Source organism: Haliotis asinina, chromosome 11 (genome assembly GCF_037392515.1).
Source record: "Haliotis asinina isolate JCU_RB_2024 chromosome 11, JCU_Hal_asi_v2, whole genome shotgun sequence".
NCBI classification, from domain to species: Eukaryota; Metazoa; Mollusca; class Gastropoda; order Lepetellida; family Haliotidae; genus Haliotis; species Haliotis asinina.
Genome location: NC_090290.1, coordinates 12745476 through 12770500, shown reverse-complemented (window position 1 = coordinate 12770500; position 25025 = coordinate 12745476). Strand labels below are relative to the sequence as shown.

Sequence of the window (25025 nt, the reverse complement as noted above, 5' to 3'; positions counted from 1 at the left end):
CTGAAGCAAAGAATGACAAGCGAATTTTTCGTCTACTTACTCAAACCTCCCACAATGAAAAGTATCCTCCATTATCTTTTTGCTATTGAAAGACCTGTACCCGAGAAGCAGAGAATCTCATGCCATGCTATAAATTTTCATTATGTAACAATTTTTTTATTAACCCGTGGACAGACAGCATGTGAAGGAAATTCCTGGAAGATTTGTTTCCTGATAACAAAAGTAGATTCCTAACTCTTGATGAAAGGGTTGTTGAAACACCTTATGAACACCTCGCGGTGGATCTAATACCTGACTCGAGTGGGAAGATAGACGGCATGTCAATATTATGACAAACACCTACAATTAATCTGGTCACAGTGGTTATCAACAACAAACGCAAGTTCAGACAGCTCCTCACATTTGTGTTGATCACACTTCCGAAGAACGGATTCTCATCTTAAGCCCATCTGATCCCAATTTTGCAAAACGTTCACCTAACATCCTCTTTTAGGTGTCCTCTTTTTCCGTGAAATCCAATAGATGTCCAACTTTGGGTGGATCAGATGAAAGATCTGAACACCATATCCATCGGCAATGTCTGATTGATCTGATTGCAGTCGTATTGTAATTCGAAGGTTGCAGACCCGTGAAGGCCCGGGGTAGCATAGGCCTTCAACAACCCATGCATGCCATAAAAGCCGACTATGCTTGTCGTGAGAGGCGACTAACGGGATCGGGTGGTCAGCCTCACTGACTTGTTGATACATGTCATTGGATCCCAAAATATTGAATTGATGTTCATGCTATTAATCACTGGATTGTCTGGTCCAGACATGATTATTTTCAGACTGCTGACGTTCACTCGAATGTAATTGAATGCAGCATTAAACACCAAAACACAACCAACCAGTTATATTGGAAACTGGCCCAAGAAAAATGTATCCACTTAGCTTCCTTCATCTTGTGACTTGGGGTTCGAATCCCAAGTTTGGGTAGACCTTGGTTTGCCACCACTGTATGATCCTGTTTTCACAATGTCGGAAACATCCATAACCTGAATTACTTTTAACTCTCCTACTGCCTCAAGCAAACATGCAACGATGTGGTTGTAAACGATTGAAAACAGTCCGAAAGATTACAAAGCTTTATATTTAGATAGTTTTGAGTGTTGGTTCAGCTGTGATACCAATCATACGTAAATTTTGGTAGCTATGGTCGCTACCCTGGTTTATTATTCATGATAATAAAAACACACAGTTGATTTGTTTCTTGCCTTTGGTAGAGAAATCTGAAAATTTCCTTACGTAAAAAAACCCCACTTATTACACCTATGTACCCAAGTACACAGCAAATGCCTATATGTATTCCTTATGTAACGGGGTTCGTTACATAAGTAAACTATTGAAAACAGGTCACAGAAACTGCAAGCTTCCAGCAGACATCTGTGGTTTTATACTTTGCTTTCCAAGAAGTGTCTCAGAATTAATGAGCATACAGGAAGAGACATTAAAAAAATTGTTACCAATATCTTGAAGCTGTACGTCCGAAATTGGTCGGGGCGTCCCTTGCCTGTTATTGTAAGGAGATTTTGAATCTGTTTATCATGTCTATTCTCTCTCGATGAGGACAGAACCAGTACTACGTTTCGTGTTGACATTTTAGTCCATGCGTTTATTTCTTTTTCTGCAGCCCTAGCAGGGTTTCTAGGTCAGGAGGTATGTAGGCTAAATGTAAATTTGTCAGAATGAACTTTAACATTTTGTTGAAACCATAATAGTTAATAGTTGGCCTTTGGGTATCGACCGTCTAACGCTCTAAGCACTCAAATTATTGTTTTAATCTTTTTCATTCATTACAGACAGTTATACACACTGGTTACACATTGGCAAAAGAGGGTTACAAATTTTGAAAGTATGTAACTATAGGGACACAGAGTGTACGACTCTAACAACAACAACCTCCATGGGTTCAAGCTGGTTATGCAATACAAGATAGCCTTAAGCAGTGCATTATTATTTTTTATCACGTGTTGAGACGTTTCAATATACTCCGATTCACAGTCTGTGGAGAGCCAGTTTTGTCCTGAATGAATGCACAGTTCAACAGCTGTCATTCCATTCTGCGCAACTCCCGTGCAAATCGCAAATGTTGTAAAAGATTTCGATATGTGTATTCAAATTCATATTCATTATTAGGCATTGATTCAGCTTCGTAAAGCTCAGTTAATGAATTGCGTTTGCGCAATTAGACAGCAGAATACCCTTAGACTTTGCTGACCTGTGACGCCATGCATACGTTTGGTTATTGATGAGCTATACATTTATATCCCGCCTGATGATGTTCTCGATCACGTGACTTGATGTATCATTGAAACCGGAATTCTGAAGACGTCAGAGATCCTCGGCTTCGTCACGTGGCTTGGTGACGTCATTGAGCCTCCAGAGGAGGCACTGAAATTCTTAAAAATAAACATCTACTGATAATCAGCTGTCCATTCATATCTTTAAGCTAGTTTGCTATGTACACTGAAAGGAATTCGTTTATGGGTGTAGTCAAAAGGTATGGTCAAGCCAGTCTAACGTTTTGTATTTTTGGCTGACTGGTTATTAAAGCCCAGTGGTCACTGTGTCCCTAGTAAACTGTTTCAGATTTAAGTACTAGTATTAAATGGATGTCTTTGGTGTGCTATAGGTTTTACTGTTCTTCGTCAATAGTGTTTTAGTTTCTGATAGTTTTGGTTTTAAAATGCAATGGCATTTTAACTTGTTCTCGTCACGATATGGTTGCAAATTTGCCGATGTGATGTAAAGTATTACCTCACTCACTCAGTCAGTGGTCGTTGTAAAATGATGGTAGTCCATGTTTCCATCTATCAGGGATGGGGCGGGAAAAATGGCACTCCCATGTGGACTACATGTTGACGATACTTGGGTACTCCGTGGGAGTCGGAGGGATGTGGAAGTTTCCTTACATGTGTATGAGAAATGGCGGAGGTAAGTAAAAGGTGTTTTAACAGTAAATTAAACCAAGTTGTATTAGCTGCACTCGGAAGGAAAGTTCGACAGTTATGCCTGTTTTAGATGTGTCTTAAAGCAATGATATACAAAATGTGTATGCCGCCCTATATGATTTATTCAATAAAATACTCTGAGGCGCTTTACAGAAGTAGTCACAAATGCTAATTTTGGCTAATTTAGAAAGATGGCTTTGCACGCCTTACACAAACAGGAGTTTGTCAAGGTGTTGTTGCAATCTTGTTGAAGCATCTGTCACAATACAGCACAGCTGGAGTTTTGTCCTTAGTAATCGGAGATGCAGACTGAGATCGGTGTGGATTTTACTGAATTGTGAAATGTTAAAAAACTGTTTCACGTGTAGAGCTTCAACGGTGTTGAACGTTTTTTGTTTTTGTTTTGTTCTTTTTTGTTGTTTTTGTTTCTTGTTGTTGTTTATTGTGTTTTTTTATGTTTGAGGGGGGGTGTTTTGGGTTTTTTGTGGTATTTTTTGTTTGGTTGTTTTTTTTGTTTTGTTTGTTTGTTGTTGTTTTTTGGGGAACAGTGGTCCCTTAGGTTATAAGTATGAGAAAGATGTTATAACCCACCACAGCTTGGAGAAGGAACGAGTCGATGTTCACGTGGTAAAAATCGTTAAATGTCAGTTTCATCATTAATGTGCCAGTCCAAATTATATGACTTTTATGCAAGCGGTAGCAACTCCATAATAACTATATGGAAAATAACAGTTCTCGTATGGTTACTGCCCAGCATCAGAGAAAGTGAATTTTGTGTTACGTCGCGTTTAGCAATATTCCTGCATTATCACGACAGGGTGCACCAAAAAGGGGCTTCACACACTGTACCCATGTAGGGGTCGAGAATCAGAATATTCATCGGGTCTCAAAACATATTCACCCCAAGAAAGGTACTGTCAGACGCATGATTACCGAACACTCTTACGACAGACGAACTACGCTTCAAAGGAAGTACTTGCACAATGCGATAAAGCACGAAAGCGCGAAAAGGCGCGAAGATATAGATACCATATTGGCGTTAAAAGGGTAAAACATGTGAACAACGTGATCTGCACCAGGTAAATTGCAAGCTGTCAATCATACATGAGGTGATTTTATTAGACATTGCACTTGTAGTGTTTCAGAGAATGACTGCGGAGCAAATAGTGTTGTGTTCTTGACATATCTGTGTAATTCTATCAAATGCAAACCCACATTTAATTGTTTCAGACAATTACGTTGGAACGCGTGGGATATGCTTAATATACAAATCTATCGCTTCTTCACACTCATTCCTTTTTGTAGTGCTCATGCATACACGTCAACTTTTCGTATATATCACGTATTTGTATTCAGTAATATATTGTCAATACGAATATATACCACACGTGAAGATCCGGTTAGAACTGGTCTTCACCAACCCATGCTTGTCGTTACTGGCGACTACCGTGATCGGATGGTCAGACTCGTTGACTTTGTTGACACATGTCATCGTAACCCAAATGTGTAGTTCGATGCTCATGTTGTTGATCACTGGATTGTCTGGTCCAGGCTCGATTACTTACAGACTGCCGTCATATACTAGTAGCTGGAAAAATTCTGAATGAGGCGTAAAACAAAACTCACCCACTCACCATTGTACACTTGCTTTTGTCAAGGAGCATTCCTGTTCCTGTTCCTCGTGTTCAGCGTTATCGGCGCAATCCCCTGTGTGTTCCTGGAGATGGTGATTGGTCAGTATGGTCAGAGTGGACCTGTCAGAGTGTGGAACCTATGTCCGCCGTTTAAAGGTACATATGTCTGCATATTTTAGCTTAGTGAAGATTCTATGTCGTGAGTCAAAGGTGGTTAAAGTGAGTGACCAATATCTGCTAAGAAACTGTACTGACCCGCAAAACAAAGTCACCTTTCTAAACCAAATGTAAAACCGTTTTAAGTGAAAAGGTACCGATGAATTTCACTTTACACTAAAATATTTATGTGGTGTATTAGGTCTGTTACGCCAGTGAGAAATGGAGAAGCCGGGGCATCAGCTTATGTTGCAAACTAAAGACGATGTCGAAGTGGCCATTAGGTCAATGTAAAGGTCTCAACTATCAAGTAATGACAATGCTTTGTTTTGGAGATTAATGAGGAATCGCGTAAGATTCCCCCAAGTCACAAACCATGTGTACACATTTATCAGATGGCATGCCAATGGCTTCAATCGTTTTCGATGTATATAATTTTGGGGTTTTTTTTCCTCCAGGTATCGGCCTCGGTAACGTCCTGATCTCCATGTTCTTCTCTACGTATTATCCGGTCCTTTTCGCATGGTTCTTCTTCTACCTCTACTTCTCGTTCAGCGCCCAGATCCCATGGGCGCACTGTGGCAACTCCTGGAACACGCCATCGTGCATATCACAGAGCGACGTCAATGTTGGGATGCCAGGGAATGCCACTAATGCTACGCTGACTGCGTCTATTGTCCCAGGGGCTTTGCATAACGCATCATCTGGGTTTAATGGGACGGGGAACTGGACTGCTACTGTGTCGGGGATGACAGCGGCAGAGGAGTTCTGGAGGTTAGATGAAGTCAAGACAAATTGATTTTCCTTAATTTGCAAACCGACATAGCGAACGGTTATGTTTTGTCTTCCTGATCACTTCCCGACGGGGAGGGCGATGTGGCCTCGTGGTTAAAGCAGCGCATTCGAAAGGTCGTCATTCTAAAGACCCCAGGTTGTATTCCCCAAACGGTTACAATGCGTGAAGTCCATTTCTGGTGTTCCCAGCCATGATATTGCTAGACAATTTCCAAAAGCGGTGTAAAACCCAATTCCCGATCTGTTTTAGCCGAAATGCGTGAAACGAGCTAGTGAGTGAGTAGGTTTCAGTGACGATATGGCTGAAATATTGTCGGCGTGACGTTAAATCTTAACTCACTCACACGGCCAAATTAAACATTGCACATCTTAAAATGTTTACGTTGTTTTATTCCATATACGACAGTAATGCTGCTGTCGATGCGAGGTAAACTCATTGGATTCTAACATACTTGGTCCAGTGCACAACTATCAAGAAAGAATTCTAAGGAATTTAAAAGCCCATTCTAGATTATCTCTATATCACTAACTCCATTATAAATCGTTATTTAACAACGCTACGCTTCGTTTCAACAGATTCCGTGTTTTAGATATATCTGACGGACTGCAATACCTGGGGGATATCAGATGGCCAATATTTGGCTGCCTGGTCATCACGTATGTTCTGCTGTTCCTGTTCCTTTTTCAAGGCATCAAGGTTTCAGGCAAGGTATTGGCGTACTGGTATAAAACTTTAACATTACACACCCATTAACCCCTGACAATTCATAGGGCAAGGTATTGGCGTACATGAAACATATACTACTCAACCCTTACGAGATTATTGATCAATATTGCCTTTAGAAGACTCGAATTCATACAGTTGAAATGCTAATGTCTTGGTTATTGCATGGTCAAATGATAATCTCTTAATATATTACTATAACATACCTAAAACTACATAATTACCAACACACACACACACACACACACACACATACACACACACACACACACACACACACATAGACGTATGTGAATAAGCAAATACCGCATACCATTTTGTCATTTCCATATCAACGATCAACACAACAGCGTGCACTTTAAACGTTAACCGTCAACAAATATACTAAGGGAAAACATAAGGGAACACATGCAAGCAAACTTTAAGGTGTTCCTGTATTTTTTCCAAGGTATCTTCTCAAGCCTTGTAGCGCACAGTTTGTGAGGAAACCTTGATAAAATAAAGAAACATTTGTGCTTTCACATGATAACTTATTTTTTTCCTTCAGTACATTTTCCATGACGTTACCTAATAGCTGCGCATAGGCTATTAAAGCTTTACATTCTGTATAATGACTAACAGATCGGATTTCCATGTCAACAGGTTGTGTACGTCACCGTTGGCATCCCCTACATACTCATCACTGTGTTTCTCATCCGCGGATCTTTACTTCCGGGATCGGCTGACGGGATTTACTACTTCCTGTATCCGAAGTTTGACAAGCTGCTGGAACCTAAGGTGCGTATGCTGTAAGACTGTACGGAGCTCGGTGGACTCAGTAGTACAGAGAAATGAGTGTACTTCGTTTGTGTTCAGTTTGGCTTGTTTGCTCGTTCTGGGTGCTAACGATACTGTTCTTGTGGGGGTTTTAACTTTCAGCGAGACGATTTGCTCACTCGATGGAGCGAAATGATTAGTTAGGTGAGGTGAAATGGGTTTCCACATCGCACTTAAGATTATTTCACTCATATCACGAATCAGACATATTACACTGACTGCAAGCCGACCTGTCCTTGTTGTACCTGTTAATGCCGAGCACCCAGCGGGGACCAAAAAGTATAACATTTTAAGGGTGAGTGAGTGAGTGAGTGAGTGAGTGAGTGAGTGAGTGAGTGAGTGAGTGAGTGAGTGAGTGAGTGAGTGAGTGAGTGAGTGAGTGAGTGAGTGAGTGAGTTAATATTTAACGTCACATCGGCAACATCTCAGTCATATCGTGCCGAGAACATTTAATACTGAAATGAAATATATGGATACTATAAAAACCTGTCAACGAGGGACAGTAAAATAACTAGAATATCACAAATGGGATTAAAACTAGTGTGGAAAGTTAAAACTGATATCACTATTCGGACAATACAACATATAATCAGGCCATAGATTGCCAACAACTGAAGGTAGATCACCATACTACCATATTTTCAGGTCTTTTGGTATGACGCGACCGGGGATCGAACCCGCGACCTTCCGCTCTGTGGGCGGATGCTCTAACCGCTCGACCAAGGAGCCGGTTTATGATCAGGTAGATTCAGAAGACACATTGGGTCATACGAATGTACCCAAAACACATCAGGTTAAACAATTACCATTGTACCAGTGCATCACAATGAACAATGATTACTGTAAAACACACACACACACATATATATATATATATACATAACAGTGTATGCTGCAAAACAAAAAGTAGTGGTTCTAAATAGATAACATAAAACATTTGGAAAGGTAGGTAATATGAAATAATGGTTACTGTAACACAAAAATGAGGATACAATATATCACATTGCAATTGTATGTATGTATGTTATATACAGTAAAACAGTAATGTTAAAGTTCTTGATTTTAGTAATAACTAAAATCATTGATAATACTCTCGATAAGCAAGACTACCAAGAAGCGGCTAGGGGATGAGTCTGTATACAGCATGTGTTAAATTATCCAGCATGTGGAATATATCCAGGAACATGTTGTGCATGTTAAATGTAGAGTGTATCATCTTTCTTTTCTTATCCACTGACAGATATCAACAAAACCTGGTGACCTTTTGTCGAAATCACGATGTGTACTGGCGAGGCTGAATTGAATATGTTCAGTAGGTTATGCTATTGTAATCTCAGGGCGTACACACGTGTGTACAATGTGTGCAGCCCATTTCTGTTATATTACTGGAATATTGCTAAATTCACTCAAGGGACACAGGTAATGCATTCGTCAATTGCCACGTAGTCCACTGTGACCAATGGCGTTCTCTGCAGGTATCCTGTTTCAAGGTTTGTCATACCAACCTTTTCTCTCTGATGTAGTTCAAAAGCTGCTGGTAAACTTAAAAAATAGTGTCTGTAAGTGATCTAATTATATGGTGTACTTCAACTATATTACGTTTACCTGCAGATATTTATACATAACCATATTTGCAAATATATATGTCCGTTAAGCACGAAGGATTATTTTTTCGTTTTACGGAATTTAAACACCAATTGGTAATACAAATATTCAAAAACTCTTAATTTCATTTGAACAAATTATGATCTACAACATTTAACACTATCCTTCCGAGAGACGCCAGTTTTGACTTTAACAATGTCATCATTGTTATAACATTATTAGAGTTGAGTCTGGTAGTCTCTTCAGATACTGAGAACTAGCGTCAGTATAAAACGAAACTCGATCCAGTGGCCTTATTCTCACAATGTGGTTCTCAAGGCACAAACACCGCGGGCGCGACCTAGCCGATTATGTGCCTTCTCTCTGTGTCGAGTTTAGGTTTACGGTGACATTAACCTATTAACCTGCCACAGATACGCTCTGTTGTTCTCAATCAACAGTTGCCGGTTGTGCGAGGTGTGTGAGTGGGGAAGAAAGGTGGGAAGTGGGGGGTGATGGGTGGTGGTGGTGGGTCGTTCTCTACGGAGGGGGCGGCAGGGGCGCCAGAGTTCCTGGGTCTCGATTTTCGAAGTATCCTCAGCGCTATGATAGTTTTAAGTAAAAATGTATGGCACTTACGACTATCTTTCCACAATGACAGCATCGAAAATCCACCCACCGCTGATGCCATACTGTTGTAATGGCATATATTCACCGTTCTTAGTGATTACGTAAGTTTTTAAAACGTAGTATTTTTGTGATTTTCAAGTACGGTTAAATTTCCGTGCAATTGTCAGCTGCTGCAGAGTGAGTGAGTGAGTGGGTTTTTACGCCGCACTCAGCAATATTCCAGCTATATGGCAGCGGACAATCCAGTGATCAACAACGTGACCATCGATCTGTGGAATTGGGAACCGATGACATGTGCCAATCAAGTCAGCAAGCCTGACCACCCGATCCGTCAGTCGCCTCTTACGACAGGCATAGTCGCCTTATATGGCAAGCATGGGTTGCTGAAGGCCTATTCTACCCTTGGACCTTCACGGGTGAGTGAGTTAGGATTTAAAGTCACATCGACAATATTTCAGAGATATCGTGACTAAACCTAGTTCAAAATTCATAAGAGAGACATATAATATATAAACTCCTGTCGACGAAAGACAGTATAACACTAGATTATCACAGACACTGAGTTAAAACTAGCTAGCAGATATCTTAAAAAAGGAGGAAATCATTTTGGACAAAACAATGTAAAACGGGGCAATAGGTCGATAATAGTGGAGGATAGATCACCATACCAGGGACCATGGGGACTTACAGTGCCTTTGCTTACATATACCCTAGCTGGACTTACACCATCCCTTGAGCTGCTGGGGATTATAGGAAATGTTAGGCAGAATTAAAGCACAAGAATAGTACGCCTAAAAATCCTGGTACGTTTAAATATACTTCAAAGTTTTGGGACTTACATTCCCCCCTCTCAGGAGAACAATAATTTTGCAATACTTCAATCCCTTTTAAGGATACAGCCACTAGCAATCTCAGTTATTACTCTAAACTACAATAATAAAATATTCAATTATCTAAAAGTCATTTAACAAATATAATTCTTGAGGCATATTGTGACTGTGAAAGTTGTACCCATATAAATGAATAAAAAAGAAAGTTAGCAAGTATACTTACCTGTGTGCAAATGGCTGTAAACAGCTAGATTATCACAGAGATACATTTGAAACTGGTAAGTAAATACATTAACTATAAATAACTAGCCAATATTAAAACAGGCTATACATTGCCAACAACTGATGGCGGATCACCATACTAGGAACCATGGGGACTTACAGTGCATTTGTTACCTGTATGGACCCTGGTTGGGTTAATACCATCTATTGGCATATTTTGATAATCTACCCATAAATTAAATTGACATAAATTAAATTAACCTTGAACTATTTTGGGTACTTACATACCCTCTCAGGAGGAAAAAACGCAAACACTTTAAGTATGACTTACAATGAATTGCCTGCTCTTTGCACTTTGGTTTTGTACAGCATTTCTTTTCCTTTCCAGATCTGGGTGGAGGCGTGCAATTATGCCCTGTATTCGTTGGGTATTTCCTGGGGTTGTCTTATCACCCTGGCCTCTCACAACAAATTCAACAACAATTGCTTCAGGTACAAATCTAGTTTTCAATGGCATTTTTCTTCTCTTGTTTCAAGTAAACTCTTGCCAGTCGACAATTCGCATACTACAGGCTATGAAAATTAATTCAGGACATGCCGTTTACTGTATAACTTCACTGTTTGCTTACGGAACAGGAGCAATTCCTCTTAGTGGAAACAGTGTAAACTGTTATTACTATTCACTGAAATAAAATAGTAAAAAGAAACAAATTTTCCTTTACCCGTGAAGATCCGGGTTAGAATTTGATCTTATCAACCCATGTTTGTCGTAAGAGGCAACTCGGTGGTAAGGCTCGCTGACTTGGTTGTCACGTGTTCCAAATGAGAATAGTTCATGAATTCATTGGATTTTCTCATCCAAACTCGATCACTTACAGGCCACCACCACATAGATGGAAAATTGCTGACTGAGGCGGTAAACAACAAATAGTATTTAAAAAAACAAACCTTGTACATAGTGTTACGGTTAAACATTTCCCGTGACAAAATGTGTAAGAAATCCCCACAGAACCAGCAAAACATAACACTGAGATTTTCAGTATGTTTGTATTCAGCAAAAACAAAGGCAAGATGCAAAGCATAATATTCACAATAGAGGTTCACAATGGAGGTTTCATGTACAATACAAATGCGTCAAATTTAAAGTAATGGGTCACAAATATCGGTCAGCTCACAGAAGTCTTGATGTGGGAGTGGAAATTAGTTATGCAGAATTTAACACAGCGAGCGGTCAGGCAGAGGTTATGTAGATCAAGCGTTGGCAGAGATTGATGATGTTACTCCAGTACATGTGTGTATCCGTGTCCATCGCCACCAACGACCATCGCCATCAACGTAGAATTCTCTGGGCCATCCTCCCGGAAGTCAACTCTATAGCACTCCCGTAAAGGCCTTCAGCCAAAATACGAAACGTACTGAACATTTATCATACGAAATGTAACCCATAATAATTATCATTCAAAACACTAAACGTTGTGACCCAATAATAATAATTATTACTTAATTAATAACACACTTTACAGAAAATACACTCTCGTAAAAAGTAGGTTGCTCCTTGTTCTGATTAGCAGTCGGTGTCTATGATCGCAATTTGATACAGATGGCATCCCTGAATATGTTTTCATAGCCTGATTATATTGAAAACAGTATTTAATTGTAGTTTGTGGTGTCCTACACAGCAACAAAAATTATTATAATATGTGCAGATTTTTTATGCTGCTTATGATAAATTTATTAATCCCTATTCATCGCAAGGACGTAAGCTGTAGTGTGTAAATTTCTAAGATATGAATATTCATTCAGTGATTTCCTCTGATCTGCTGGTACTGTAAGTGAACTGATATTACCCCTTTTAATAATAATAATAATATTGCCTATATTATTTATGTCAGATTCTTGTCCCCGGTGATTTTATATAAAGTTGAGATCTATGTGATTCAGTATTTCTCTGTTCATGGATCTAAACTGATATTTTCATTTGATAGGCTCGTTTGTATAACCTTGAACTGTCGTAGACATGTATATACTTTTCTCAGATGACCCCGAGTCCTAAAGGTTTCAGCAAGTTGGGCGAGAGCAACACTCTTTAGCTTGAAACTGTGAACCTGAGGATTTTATTGGCTGACATGATTGTGACGTCACGGAGCGGAGACAAACACTAACCAATCATGTTCTTCTTGAATGTACGACGTAGGAAAGGGGCTAAGCTCTCTGTTGTTTCTTTTGGGTTATTGAGATTTACAGTCAGATTGTCACAATGTTGATTGCTATTTTTTGCTCTTTTCCTTACTGGCAACTCTTTTCAGCCCAGAGACCGTGGTAACTGAGGTATAACATTACAATCTTAACAATATACTCGGATCTTTATGAAAGCTGTAAATGAAAAATAACTCTGTGTAGAATATGAAACAGTGTTTCTTATAGATATCACATTTCGTTCTCATAGTGTGACTGAAGTCACTTTGTTAACAGCAAAACCTAACATAATACGTATAACATATGCTGATGTTGATGTAGATGCATTTTAATAGCTTAGACCAATTCAGATGTTATTGCACAATGCTTAAGAAAAGCTAAGACCAATTTCAGCACATTACTCATTCATTGCACACATAACACACGTGATGGTAACCGTAGCATCACCTTCAGGGGAAATACCGTGGGAAGACGGGTAGTCCTGTGGTGAAAAAGCGTTATATCCGGGTTCGATTACCCATATGGGTACAATATAGTGCCCCTTTCTCGTGTCCCCCGCCATGATATTGCTGGAATATTGCTGGAATATTGCTTCACTGGCGCAAAACCAAAAGCACCCCAGGAAAATAGATTTATGTTGGAATGGCCATACACTAGGGATTCAGAAATAATACTGAATTGAAATATATATTTTAATCTTTTCCTGGCGTGGAAGTTAAATTTTGTCCTGTCTACATAAATGGGTGTTATGGTTTGTACTCGGATATTTACCGAGACGATCGTGTATCTTATAAGCGTCCGATATCACAAATGTAAAAGCGCTAAAATTGGCGGCATAGTACGGTGATGTTAGTCAGTGGGTTTTTACATATGGATACCTTCACATTAGCAGAAATTGATCTGTTCTAATTATATATGGAGATCTAGACATTTTATGGTATTCTAAACATAAATAGTACGTATATAAATTTCGCAGTCACATCGCAGAACACCATACGCATTTCAAATCTGTTTCTAATAAGCTATTGATAAAAGTCTTGGCACTCAAAGAAGGTGTAATATTTAATAGATTTAGGTAATAATCTCTCGGTGAGTGCGTGAGTGAGGTAAGATTTTAAATCACACCGACAGTATATCAGCCATATCGTGACAAAATCAAGTTACAGATTTAAATTTATATAATATAAACATACACAACAACACAACAACAAAAAAGCTGCCAGCGAAGGGCAACAAAACAAGTAGATTATCACCGATAAATTTATAGCTAGTAATTAAATCTGAAACATTCTAACTATAGATTTTAACTATAGACTGACAACAACTGAAGGGTTTGCAGACTAAAATATACAGTTCATTAGCTTCCTGCGTGGATCTAAGCTGGATTTACACGACACCTTCTATATTACATGCAGCGGTTAAAATGGGGCCAAGTTTAACTTTATTTGAATTGGTTTGAGCCTTACGTATCTTCTCATTAGGACCATAAGCTGGTCAAGCTACAATATACAAAGGTAGATGACAGTCTAGAGTCATCTAGAGAATGTTTCACCCTTGTTGCGAAGAGAGATGATTCCTTAATAACGACTGTATAACACCAAGGCCATCAACACGTGATATGTGAAACAGTTTGAGAGCCTACAAAAGAATATATTATCACTGAACAACTCTATATGGAATGGTAGTAGAGAGGTAGTAGGCCAAGGACATGCCACTATATCGGGTCAGTAGAATATATACCGCATGATTTGATAATGGGTGTGTAATACTGGTCAAGGAGAGACGCATTCCTTCCTAACGAAATTCATGGGGCATGACCAAGTACCTCGCTGAAAAATAGCTTTGCAAAACAGGGTTGTCAACAGCAATGGTATCTTCTGATCTCCTGACATGAGACCCCATACAGTGTAGGCTGAATGATTTAAGATTTATAGTCGCAACGGCAAGACAATGTATCCATATCGTGACCTACCACACACATATGTGTTCATGATTCATAAAGATTCATTTTAGATCCTGTCAACGAAGGGCAGTAAAATCAACTAGTACAACTCACATAGAATTAAAACCAGTTTACGTGTGACTTTGAAATAAGAACACTATTAAGGACAATTGAGAACTGAAACCGGTTATTGATCGCCGACAACTGGCCACCATGATAGGGACCATACAACTCATATATAGTGTGAGCATGTGGTGTTCGCGTCCCTTTAGTCTGACGTTAAGGGTGCCAAACAGGTGTGGACATCAATACTTGTAGACCGTTTTAGTGACGACGTGGTGCAAATCCGTCCCTTACATCCAGCCTTATATCCAGCCTTACATCCAATGAGTGCCCTACTTGAGGCGGGAATAGGGAGTGCATGATTTCGAGGCAAATATTTTGACAAGACAATGCAACGTACCAAATATAGCATACTTATTAATATGCAAAATGATGTAAACAAAAAACAGCATGCTCGAAATAGGTCTCAGCGTTGTTTATGCATTCCAAAATATGCTATATAATATAACATTTTATTTTCATTTAATATCACTTTTGCATCGTCATGATCTATATGGTTTTGCTGTTTTCAAATGTGGCTTTTTTACTGCAAAGTACATTAGGATATTTATTCTCAAGTTCAATGCTGCTATGGTGAAATTTAAATGTGGAATGATGAAATGCCTTTAGGAAATGCATAGGGTCAATAAAATATATATAGTACACATTATCTAAGAATAGTAGAAAAGGACTGTCAACCATCTTGTTCTTGTTCACTTGCTACTACAAGCCTCTAACACCATACTTTGTTTCTTTTTAGGGATGTCTTAATTATCGTTGCTGCTGATGTCGTTACTGCTGTGTATGTCGGGTTTGCATTCTTCGCCATCATGGGCCACGTTGCCCATCTGCGTGGAGTGGCTGTAGATGCATTTCAGTCATCCGGTACATATGTGTTCATGCATCAATAGTTCAAATAGACCATTGCAGTTTGAAATGAAAGAGCCTGTTCATGAAACTGAAACTGAAAGAGTTTTCCGCCCTACCAAATGATCCCGTTAGACGCTTCTCACAGATCCGCCTCTCTAATCAGGATCTTGAGGGATCTTTTCGTTCTGAGATTCATGCATAAACGTTTTAAAGGCTATACAAAGTACCGATAAACGGGTATAACTGGTAACTGGTTGCTTTTTTCTGTTATGCACAGCCGGTGGGTAGTTTAGTTGCAGATCCGGGTTTGAGACTCTGAGTTTAGTCTTACGCCGCTCTCAGCAATATGTTAGGCGGTCTGAACCAGACAATCCAGTGATCAACAGCATAATCATCGATCTGCCCAATTTTAAACCGATGGCACGTGTCACCCGTCTCGTTAGTCGCCTTTTACGACAAGCATGGGTTCCTTAAGGTCAGTATTCAAACCCGGGCCATCACGAGACCTGCGTTCGATTCCCGAAATGGGTACAATATGTGAAACCCATTTCTGGTGTCCCCAATCATGATATGTCCGTAATAATTGCTTTTAGGGACGTAAAACTAAACTCATTCACTCACGTACATCGCCGTGGGCAATATTACAGTATTACTACAGAATCTGTGACACCAATGAGCCACTGCCACTTGGAAGAAGTGTCCGATATCTCCACTTCAAGTGGACCATGGTCGTAAATGAAGACAACTGGCACTGCAGCATATTCAGTTTTCACACTCTCAGTACACTGTCTTTAGCGGACAGTGTGCGGTTCAGACATCTTTTGCTTCAAACGTACGTGAATGAGTGAGTGAGTAACTGAGTGAGTGACTGAGTGAGTGAGTGAGTGGTTTTCGTGCCTTATCGAAACGAACCCGTGCATACATGTGTTCCTGGTGCCCATTAGGTCTAATTTCCGATTATGTTGCCATGACTACTCTTATTCTAACCATCGATGTAAAATATTGTTGCCTTGTGTTAGTCTAACTGAAAATAACCTCTCCGTTGCCAGCCTAACATTCACAGTGAGTAAATTATTGTATGCTTCCAAACCTGACTCTAAATCAAATTCAAAATGTCAACATGTGAGGAAAGTGAGCATTGACGATCTACTGGAAAGGCTTGCACTGATTGACCTATTATCACAAACGCTTCCCATGTGTCCACTGTGAAGTTGATCGGATTTGGAAACTAGTTTGTGCAGATAGTTAGTTGGGAATGGTATCCTGAATATATGTCCGTTTCAGTTCCACTTTACCGTTTTGTTTGCGCGAATAAAATTCATTTACACGTTCATAAGATACCTCGCTAGAGTGGAATCCATTATAAAGTTCTAACCTTACTGTTCAAAATAAAGGTCTTTGCATGGGGAAATACAGCAGCAGTCTTTGAGACTACAGAGACAGCAAAGTATACCGGGAGCACAAAGCAAAGGGTAACTGAGGAGATCTGTGGGAACGTGAACCAGCACCATTTTAACGTCAACGTTCGAAAGGCGTTTTTTAAAGCATATCGCCAAAACGCATGCCTCAACGTGTAGTTGTGCTTGCTTCACTTACCCATGCCCCCTCCTCCTTCTGAAACTTGTGAACCGTGGACATTTTGAAAAACCATCAGTATTGTGATTCATTTGTCAACATGAATATCTTACCTTTCATCGTGCTGAAATAATTCAATCTGTGCATGAGGATTGTTATTTTTATTAACACTGATGTCAAAGAATACAGTATATATACATCCATGTACTATCTATCAAAAGTAGCCACAGTCAGTGGTTCTAAACTAGATTTTGGAAAATAGTTCATTCTGTTTAAAGGTACTGTTTACACATAAACCGGTGTATTGTAAAACAAATTTCGTTCGAATGATTACTGTCATGGGGTGTGTAAATGATGAAATTAATAACACTTTACTCCATTAGGCAGCTGTTCTCAAGCACGATATTTGCCCATGCTGTTTTGAAGTTTGATGCTTGATTCTCGTTCAATTCATCTTCATAAGGTTTGCAATTGGTTCCCCCAAGTTAGATCAGAAATTCATACAGGTGAAGGTCCCGGGGTAGAATAGGCCTTCAGCAATCCATGCTTGCCATAAAAGGTGACTATGCTTGTTGTAAGAGGCGACTAACGGTATCGGGTGGTCAGGTTCGCTGACTTGGTTGGCACATGTCATCGGTTCCCAATTGTGCAGACCGATGCTCATGTTGTTGGTCACTGGATTGTCTGGTCCAGACTCGATTATTCACAGACCGCCGCCATATAGCTGGAATTTTGCTGAGTGTGGCGTAAACCTAAACTCACTCAGTCACTCAGAAATTCATCTTCGATGTAATCATATCCATCCACGTAACTTATAGCGAGTGTTTTAAGAGACTTTAACTTTCAATGGGTAGTATGTAAGTTTGGAATGGTATTGTGAATATTTTATGTCCGTTTCAGTTGCCGTTTAGCGTCTTGTTTTCGAGAATACATTCCATCTACAAGGCCATAAGATGCTTCTGTTAGAGCGGAATCCATTGTATTATTCTAATTATATTACAAGGATGCAGACACGATGACTATATGTCTTTCGCGAAAGCACTGACGAAGGCATGGGGCATCGGTCACAAATGCTGGGGAAGGCAGATTAAGTCTGCATCGACTGAAAGACACGAGGATAAAGAATTGTATCGTTAATCATATCAAATTCGCAATGAGAGCAATTGCTATTTTTAAACCATGTCAAAATCCTTTCCAGAATAATAATCGGTTTGGCATTGACCATAAATCATTGCTGGACGTGAGTAAAAGGTAGCTGTAGGAAAGCCAAAGTTGTCTCCCTTAGCAAACCTTTCACATGCTGGATTTTAATGTTTGAAAAGACATAAATCGTTTCCAACAACATTGTTGAGAACAAATGTTGAAATTACACTTTCAGTTAATATGCCGAGCAAGCACTGACTGTCACATACTCATAAATGGTGTTTTCTTAAACTTTACCAGGATTCAACCTTGGATTCATTGTGTACCCTGAAGCAGTTGCTTCACTTCCTTTGCCTCAGCTGTGGTCGGCATTGACGTTCATCACGCTTCTGTTCCTGGGAATTGACTCACAGGTATAAACCAATATGTCGATGTTTCATACGCGTGAGCAGGGCTTTGGTTTTTAACAATATATCAGCAATATCACGACGGCTAACGCCAGAAATGGACTTCACACACTGCACCCATGTGGGGAATGGAACCCGGGTCTTCGGCGTGACGAGTGAACTCTTTAACCTCTTGGCTAATCCCCATGGTCTAAGAACGTTTTGGGCTCACTAGTGTAAATGCAACCACTTTTCTCAGCCAGCTCTTCTTAACTAGATTTTGCGAAATATTCGATATTGTTTAAAGGTACTGTTGACACAACAAAGGATGTATTGTAAAACAAATTCGTAACTTTGAAGCGATTATTGTCAAGAGTTCAACAAATAATGAAACTAATTAGGATACACCACTTAACACCAAAACGTAGCTGTTAACAAGCACGATATTTGCACATGGTTTCAAAACGATCATCATGCAGTTCATCTGGTTAGTTGTTGGTTGTAGTTGATTCCCACAAGTAGAGTAATTCATCTTCGATGTAACCACGTATACATGCACATCATGTAGCGAGTGCTTTAAGAGAGTCTAAAATTTAAAAATTTTAGGTGTAGTATATGATGTACTGCTTCTCGATGGATCAACTAATCTTTGCATAGGTGCCATGCTTTGAGATCACAATAACAGCATTGGTTGAGCAGTTTCCGAGACTCGAGAAGACAGGCTGTCTGCCGCACATCTTGGTGTTGCTCCCGTCCTTGGTCATGGGTCTGCTATACATGTGTCGGGTGAGTTACACTTTTACACTTAAGTTTACACTTAAGTGAGTTAATTAGTATGGTATTACGTCGCTTTTAGAACATAGCACCAATCTCACGGCGGGTGAAACCACTCCACCCATTTGGGGGTTTCGGCCAACGATTTAACCACTTACACTCAAGTGTATGTCAGTCGTTGCTTTAAATATACATACATGATAATGATACTGTGCGCCTGTGCAATGAGCTCAGGTAAGATATCAGTTGACGTTAAGCTCTCTAGTACGCAGAGAGCTCATGGATGGGTGACCGTGTTTGGCAGTTGTGGCTTCTACTACTACAACGAAGCACGTGATACATGCGTGTGGTCTGACCTTAGACCAGTGATTTTGTTTCACCTAGCCGAAAATGGGTACCCGGTGGTATATGTCCGGCGACTGTTGCCATCTGGCACCTAACAGGCAGCTTGGGTTGTCCGGGGTAGTAATGTCTTAGCACCAAGAGCATGCTTACATATATGTGTGTCTTGTAGCCATGTACTATTGTTATAATATTATGATTAATAATATAATATTGATATTTTATAGATATTTTCCGCTTTGCACGTAGCTCAGAAGACTATAGCTAACAACTTCGGGGTGTCTCTATTAGAGCTGTGCAAAGTATGTGGATTATGTATTGTAAGTGGGCGCATGTATGTGAGTGTGGTACGGGTGTGCGTTTGACTTTTGCTGGGAAAAAGGTACAAGTTTAGCTGATGATGTACTTGTGTCCAGGAGCCTACTTCAGAAAGTTTCATATTTATGTTATCTCCAGCACTGATTCCGACAGTTTCGGGTGTGATTTTCGTTATAACAAAATCATAAGTGTTTCTCATGACACAGGCAAATCCATCGCCACAGAACCTTCAATAAGATTCAAATACACTGAGAATAACCTGAACCTGCTTTTCAACAACATTGATGAAGATTGTCAGTAACAAAACGCAGGCTTTTCTAGAGTGGTTGAAGTAGATATTGATCGTGCAGCAGATAGGTTAGCTGACATATTTAATATCACAGGATCACATTTTCAGAGCAAGTTGTCAGCACCAGACTGAAAGCTCGTACCCAACCTGCTTGGTTTGCAATTTGATGACCAGTGTCAACAGGCGAAAATTATTAAGCATCAATTTAACTTTTGATGTTAATCTTAATTGATTACATTATGTGATATACACATAATCATATTATGTATGTTTGTATGTATATGTATATATGTGTGTATTGATGCATTACCTAATGTAATTATCAAGCAAAGATCCGGAAATAGTAGATCACTCGTGTTTGACATATCCACTGGTGTTCAACAAGGATGCATGTTTAGTCCTGCCCTGTTTATTTTTCTTTTTAATTAATGAATCTTCTAACAAATTTAGACAACTAGCATTATGGGGTATTAGGATTAAGAATGTATTGAGGAAATCACCGTGTTAATTTTTGGCTGATGATATCTCGCGGATTGATTCAACTGTAACTCACTATAAACAAAATACCTGGAATTATATCATATCACTTTGGTACACCGTACATTCAGTTTCAATACTGGCATTCTAAGATTTGTAATTCACACTTCCTGAATGCATACTCTGAGCTGAAATCACTGTTAAATTCTGAGAAATACTTGACCTCACTTGCTGACAAACACGATTTGAGAAGAACTCTATGTAAGTTGTCTTTGTTTTTCACATAAGTTAAATATTCAACATATTCATGGTTAACAAAAATGTCGGGAAAATAATGTTAGTTTGCACTAACTTCAGCAAATTGAGGATGACTTTCACTTTCTGCTTACATGTCCATATTATTTTGAAAGCCTCAAGAACATTATTTCATCCCACTATCGTGTTAACCCATCATGTCTTAGTATACTGATGGAAAATGGTTAGGGATCACATGAAGGCTCACGCGTTCCCTAATTTCCCCAGGTTTATTTACGAGTTATGCATCTCAAAGCTTTTGAAGATACCTTGGAATAATATAGGAAAACTTCTTCCATGTGATCCCTTATTTTCTTATTCAGTATACGATCAGTTGTTGACTTGTTGACAAAGAACATATACTAGCTTTTAAAATCTACCTGAACACAACTCTGCCAGTCTGTGTTCAGATTGTTATTTTACACTGTACGCCGCCGTGCAGTGTGTTGTTGCCTTCCGTTCCTTTACTGTGGGGCGCAAATACTAACAGACATAACTAACAGAACATTCGTTTCGTTGTAAACATAATGCCATGACTGGCTAACTTCCGCTGGATATGAACACAACATATCATTGTTAAATGGTAGGATGTGTATGAGTTCTGACACTGTGCTAACACTGAAAACATATGTTACAGGGCGGAATATACGTGCTGACTCTGGTTGACTGGTTCGCCTTCTTTCCGTCCATGCTTGTGTTCGCTATGCTGGAATGTTTCGTGGTCTCCTGGTGCTATGGTATGATTCCTTAAATTCTAAATCCATGACCAGTAAATGAGCTATTTTGTAACGTCACATGGGCAATCTCTCACTCATACCGTGAGTGAGCTAACACTTAACGTCACATCGGCAACATATGTCGTATTTGGGATTTCACTTTCTTAGTAAAGTACAAATTCTAGTACTTTTTCGGTTGAGTCCCATCCGGGATTCGAACCCGCACCCTCAGAGTCAGACACCTAATCGCCAGCACACAAAGTCAGCCGCCTAGCCTGCTCAGCCACCGCGACTTCCAGGCTGAACAAATGTCACCATATCCAAATTGCGTGGATCGATGCTCATGCTGTACATCATTGGGTTTTCTGTTCCATACTCCATCATTTACAGACCATCGCTATATAGGTGGACTATTTCTGAGTGATGCATCACAACCAACCAGTAATATTTCTAACTTTGAATATATATGCGACAAGTCAAGATCCACAAAACACGTTTTGTTTTTCTTTTTTGTTCCTGAAAGATTCATTGTGGAGTCGAATTCTTCAACTGCACCAAACTCTTTTAGTAATATATGGTCGTGTAAATTACAGGGAAATGCTGGTCTTCGATCCTTGTAATCGAATCCTCACACAACTAAGGGAGTCAACTCATTAGACCTGTTTCCCATGTCCCTACAATTGTCAATGGTACATTACAGGCACCAACAGGTTGGAGAAAGACATCAGCATGATGTGGGGAAAGACAGTTCCAAAGGCGATGATCATCAGTCTCAAGTACATCTGCCCAATACTTTTCCTGGTAGGCCTCGGTACCTTAATGGAATATCACTAATAGAGGCAAAAAACTAAACTAACACACTTACTCTATTACGTTTACACTGCAACCTCTATGCTGAAGGACCAAGGACCAAAACCCACTAAAAATCCATCACTGTGCTCAGCAACTCTGCTAAAAAATTCATGGACCTGCGGCTTAGTTACTATACATACCAAGCACACATGTGACAGCTAGAAATTGTGTTCTGTGGTCGTTGTTGTGGTTGTTGATTAACGTCTTTGAGTGGTATTTTGAAACTGGTATGATGAACAGGGAAGATTTCTTTTATGGACAGACACCTCTTTTTATCCATCACAATAAACAAATTGCCTATCCATTATAAAATCCTGTGCGTTGTTGTTTCACAGTGACCACACGATGCAGTTAATAGCATCTCATTTCAGTAGTATCTGAGGATGAGTTCGTCTTAAATTCAATTGGTGGCGAGTGATCCTGTGCGTAGTGCTCAGGTCAGCATCAGTTGAAGTTAAGCACCGTCGAGCTCGGACAATCCTTGGATGGGTGGCCGTGTTTGGCAGTCGGACTTCGGTCCTGCCCCACAACGAAGCACATGGGAAACATGTGGGCTCACCTTAGGCAAGTGAGTTTGTTCAAATGTGCCTCTATTCACCCAGCAGAAAATGGGTACCCGGTGAGAAAGAATCCTGTGACTATGAGCTTCTAGCGCCTAAGGGACAGCTTGGGTTATCAGTTATTGGGTAATGATAATCAGATTCTGATTAGAGCGTCCAGTGAGCAACTAGTCAGATGGATACTAGGCGCTATATAAGTGAATTATTATTATCAAAAAATATCAACGTCAATATTTGAGTGTCAATCGTTTCGTCTTCAGGGGATATTCAGCTACTCGCTGTACTCCTATCGACCACCCAAGTACGGGGACTACGTCTATCCTGATTGGGCCACGGGGATTGGGTGGGTCATATCCTTCGCGTCACTTGTACCACTGCCTGTTATCTTCATCCTGACAGTGTACGGAACAGAGGGGAAAACACTCAGAGAGGTAACATCAGTACTGACCCTTATTTAATAGTGACCGTTTTTAAATAGTGACACTAGTTTATCCTCCTGTGCAGTATGATTCGTCTTACACATATGTGTTCACATAAACCACCTAAATAATATAAATGAAAAACGTTTGTAAACAATCCGGATTCAAATGGTCCATTACACATAGACTGTACTCAATACATAATATTGAATATTTTAGACTTGTCTGTGCTGTGTTATATTTTTGCTGGTTCACGGGATTTTTTATACCTTTTGTCACGTAACCGTACCTTTTAACCATAAAGCTTTTATTCAGAATGTCTTCATTGTGTGTTGTGGTATAATTACAGAAAATCAAGAAGGCCCTGGAACCAAACAAACACTGGGGCCCATCGACTTTCGGGACTGAAGATTGCAGCGGCGAAGCGTTGGAAGCAATGATGTGATGTCAATGCTGTGGATTTTTTCTGCATATCTGTAATGAACTTACCATGACCATAGATGAAGTCTTGGCATTTTGCAGCTGTCTAAACCGGCCTCATGTTTAGGCAGCGTGTTGGATTGTAGAGCTGGTGATAAATGTACAAGCCACGGGTGGATCTGAGCTTTTATGCTGGTGTTGACAGCTTGCCGGATAGGAAAGATGCCGGCTTTGACAGCTTCCACTGTATTTATGTTTTATTATATTAACTCTCAAAATGTCACATTCAATAATACAATAGTGAGTCAGGATATATCGTCAAATCAGTAATTAATTCTATACTTAATAATTAATGGTTAATAACGGTAAAAACGGTCAACGAAGGACACTGAAATAACTAGATATCGCCGATTCGAATGTATAATTAGTAATAAATGACAATACAATATAAAACGAAGAAACATTCTTCATATTTGCTAACAACTGAAGGTAGATCACCACACTCACTCACGCATGATACAGTGTGGTTTACCATTGGTTAAACGGGCTGATACAGTAAAACCACAACGGTGAGTATGATTGTATATTTTAGGTAAGTAAAACAATAAAACAAACTGATTGAGTCAGTGAGTGAGTTAACGTTTAACGTCACATCGGCAATTATTCAGCCATAGCGTGAAGAGAAGATGGACATTAATTTTATGATGACTGTGTATATGTCGTAAAAGGATAGTAAAAGGATCGTAAAACAACTAGACTGTGACAGACACACAAAAAAAACAATTATCTATCTCTAATGTAGATTTCAAATTGGGACAATACAATTAAAAACGGGCTATAGATCGCACGAAACCTATGATTGTATGTTGATTCAGAAAATGATTGTTATGCATTTTGGGCTTAGACCCTGATTTAGCGTAAGTGATTGTAGTTGTGATGGTTAGGCGCATTGGGGGTATGCGTTAAA

The 25025-nt window shown here is 39.6% G+C and overlaps 1 protein-coding gene across 6 annotated transcripts in view; it reads left to right on the top strand.

Annotated features, from left to right (window-relative positions):
* LOC137256244 (sodium-dependent dopamine transporter-like) overlaps positions 1-24816 on the top strand; it is a 36865-nt gene extending 12049 nt beyond the window's left edge. For 3 of the 6 annotated variants that reach the window (XM_067793974.1, XM_067793969.1, XM_067793968.1), the window contains 13 exons: positions 2859-2975; positions 4651-4782; positions 5241-5556; positions 6154-6286; positions 6944-7078; positions 10772-10875; positions 15384-15508; positions 18512-18624; positions 19255-19383; positions 21729-21828; positions 22508-22608; positions 23480-23650; positions 23988-24816. In XM_067793974.1, coding sequence (XP_067650075.1) covers positions 2861-2975; positions 4651-4782; positions 5241-5556; positions 6154-6286; positions 6944-7078; positions 10772-10875; positions 15384-15508; positions 18512-18624; positions 19255-19383; positions 21729-21828; positions 22508-22608; positions 23480-23650; positions 23988-24083 — 1770 coding nt within the window. In that variant the 5' untranslated portion in view covers positions 2859-2860 and the 3' untranslated portion in view covers positions 24084-24816. Of the gene's footprint in view, positions 1-2858; positions 2976-4650; positions 4783-5240; positions 5557-6153; positions 6287-6943; positions 7079-10771; positions 10876-15383; positions 15509-18511; positions 18625-19254; positions 19384-21728; positions 21829-22400; positions 22471-22507; positions 22609-23479; positions 23651-23987 lie in introns of those variants that run through there. The other 3 variants (XM_067793970.1, XM_067793971.1, XM_067793972.1) reach the window with 3 other exon arrangements.
* The last annotated feature ends 209 nt before the right edge of the window (positions 24817-25025 follow it).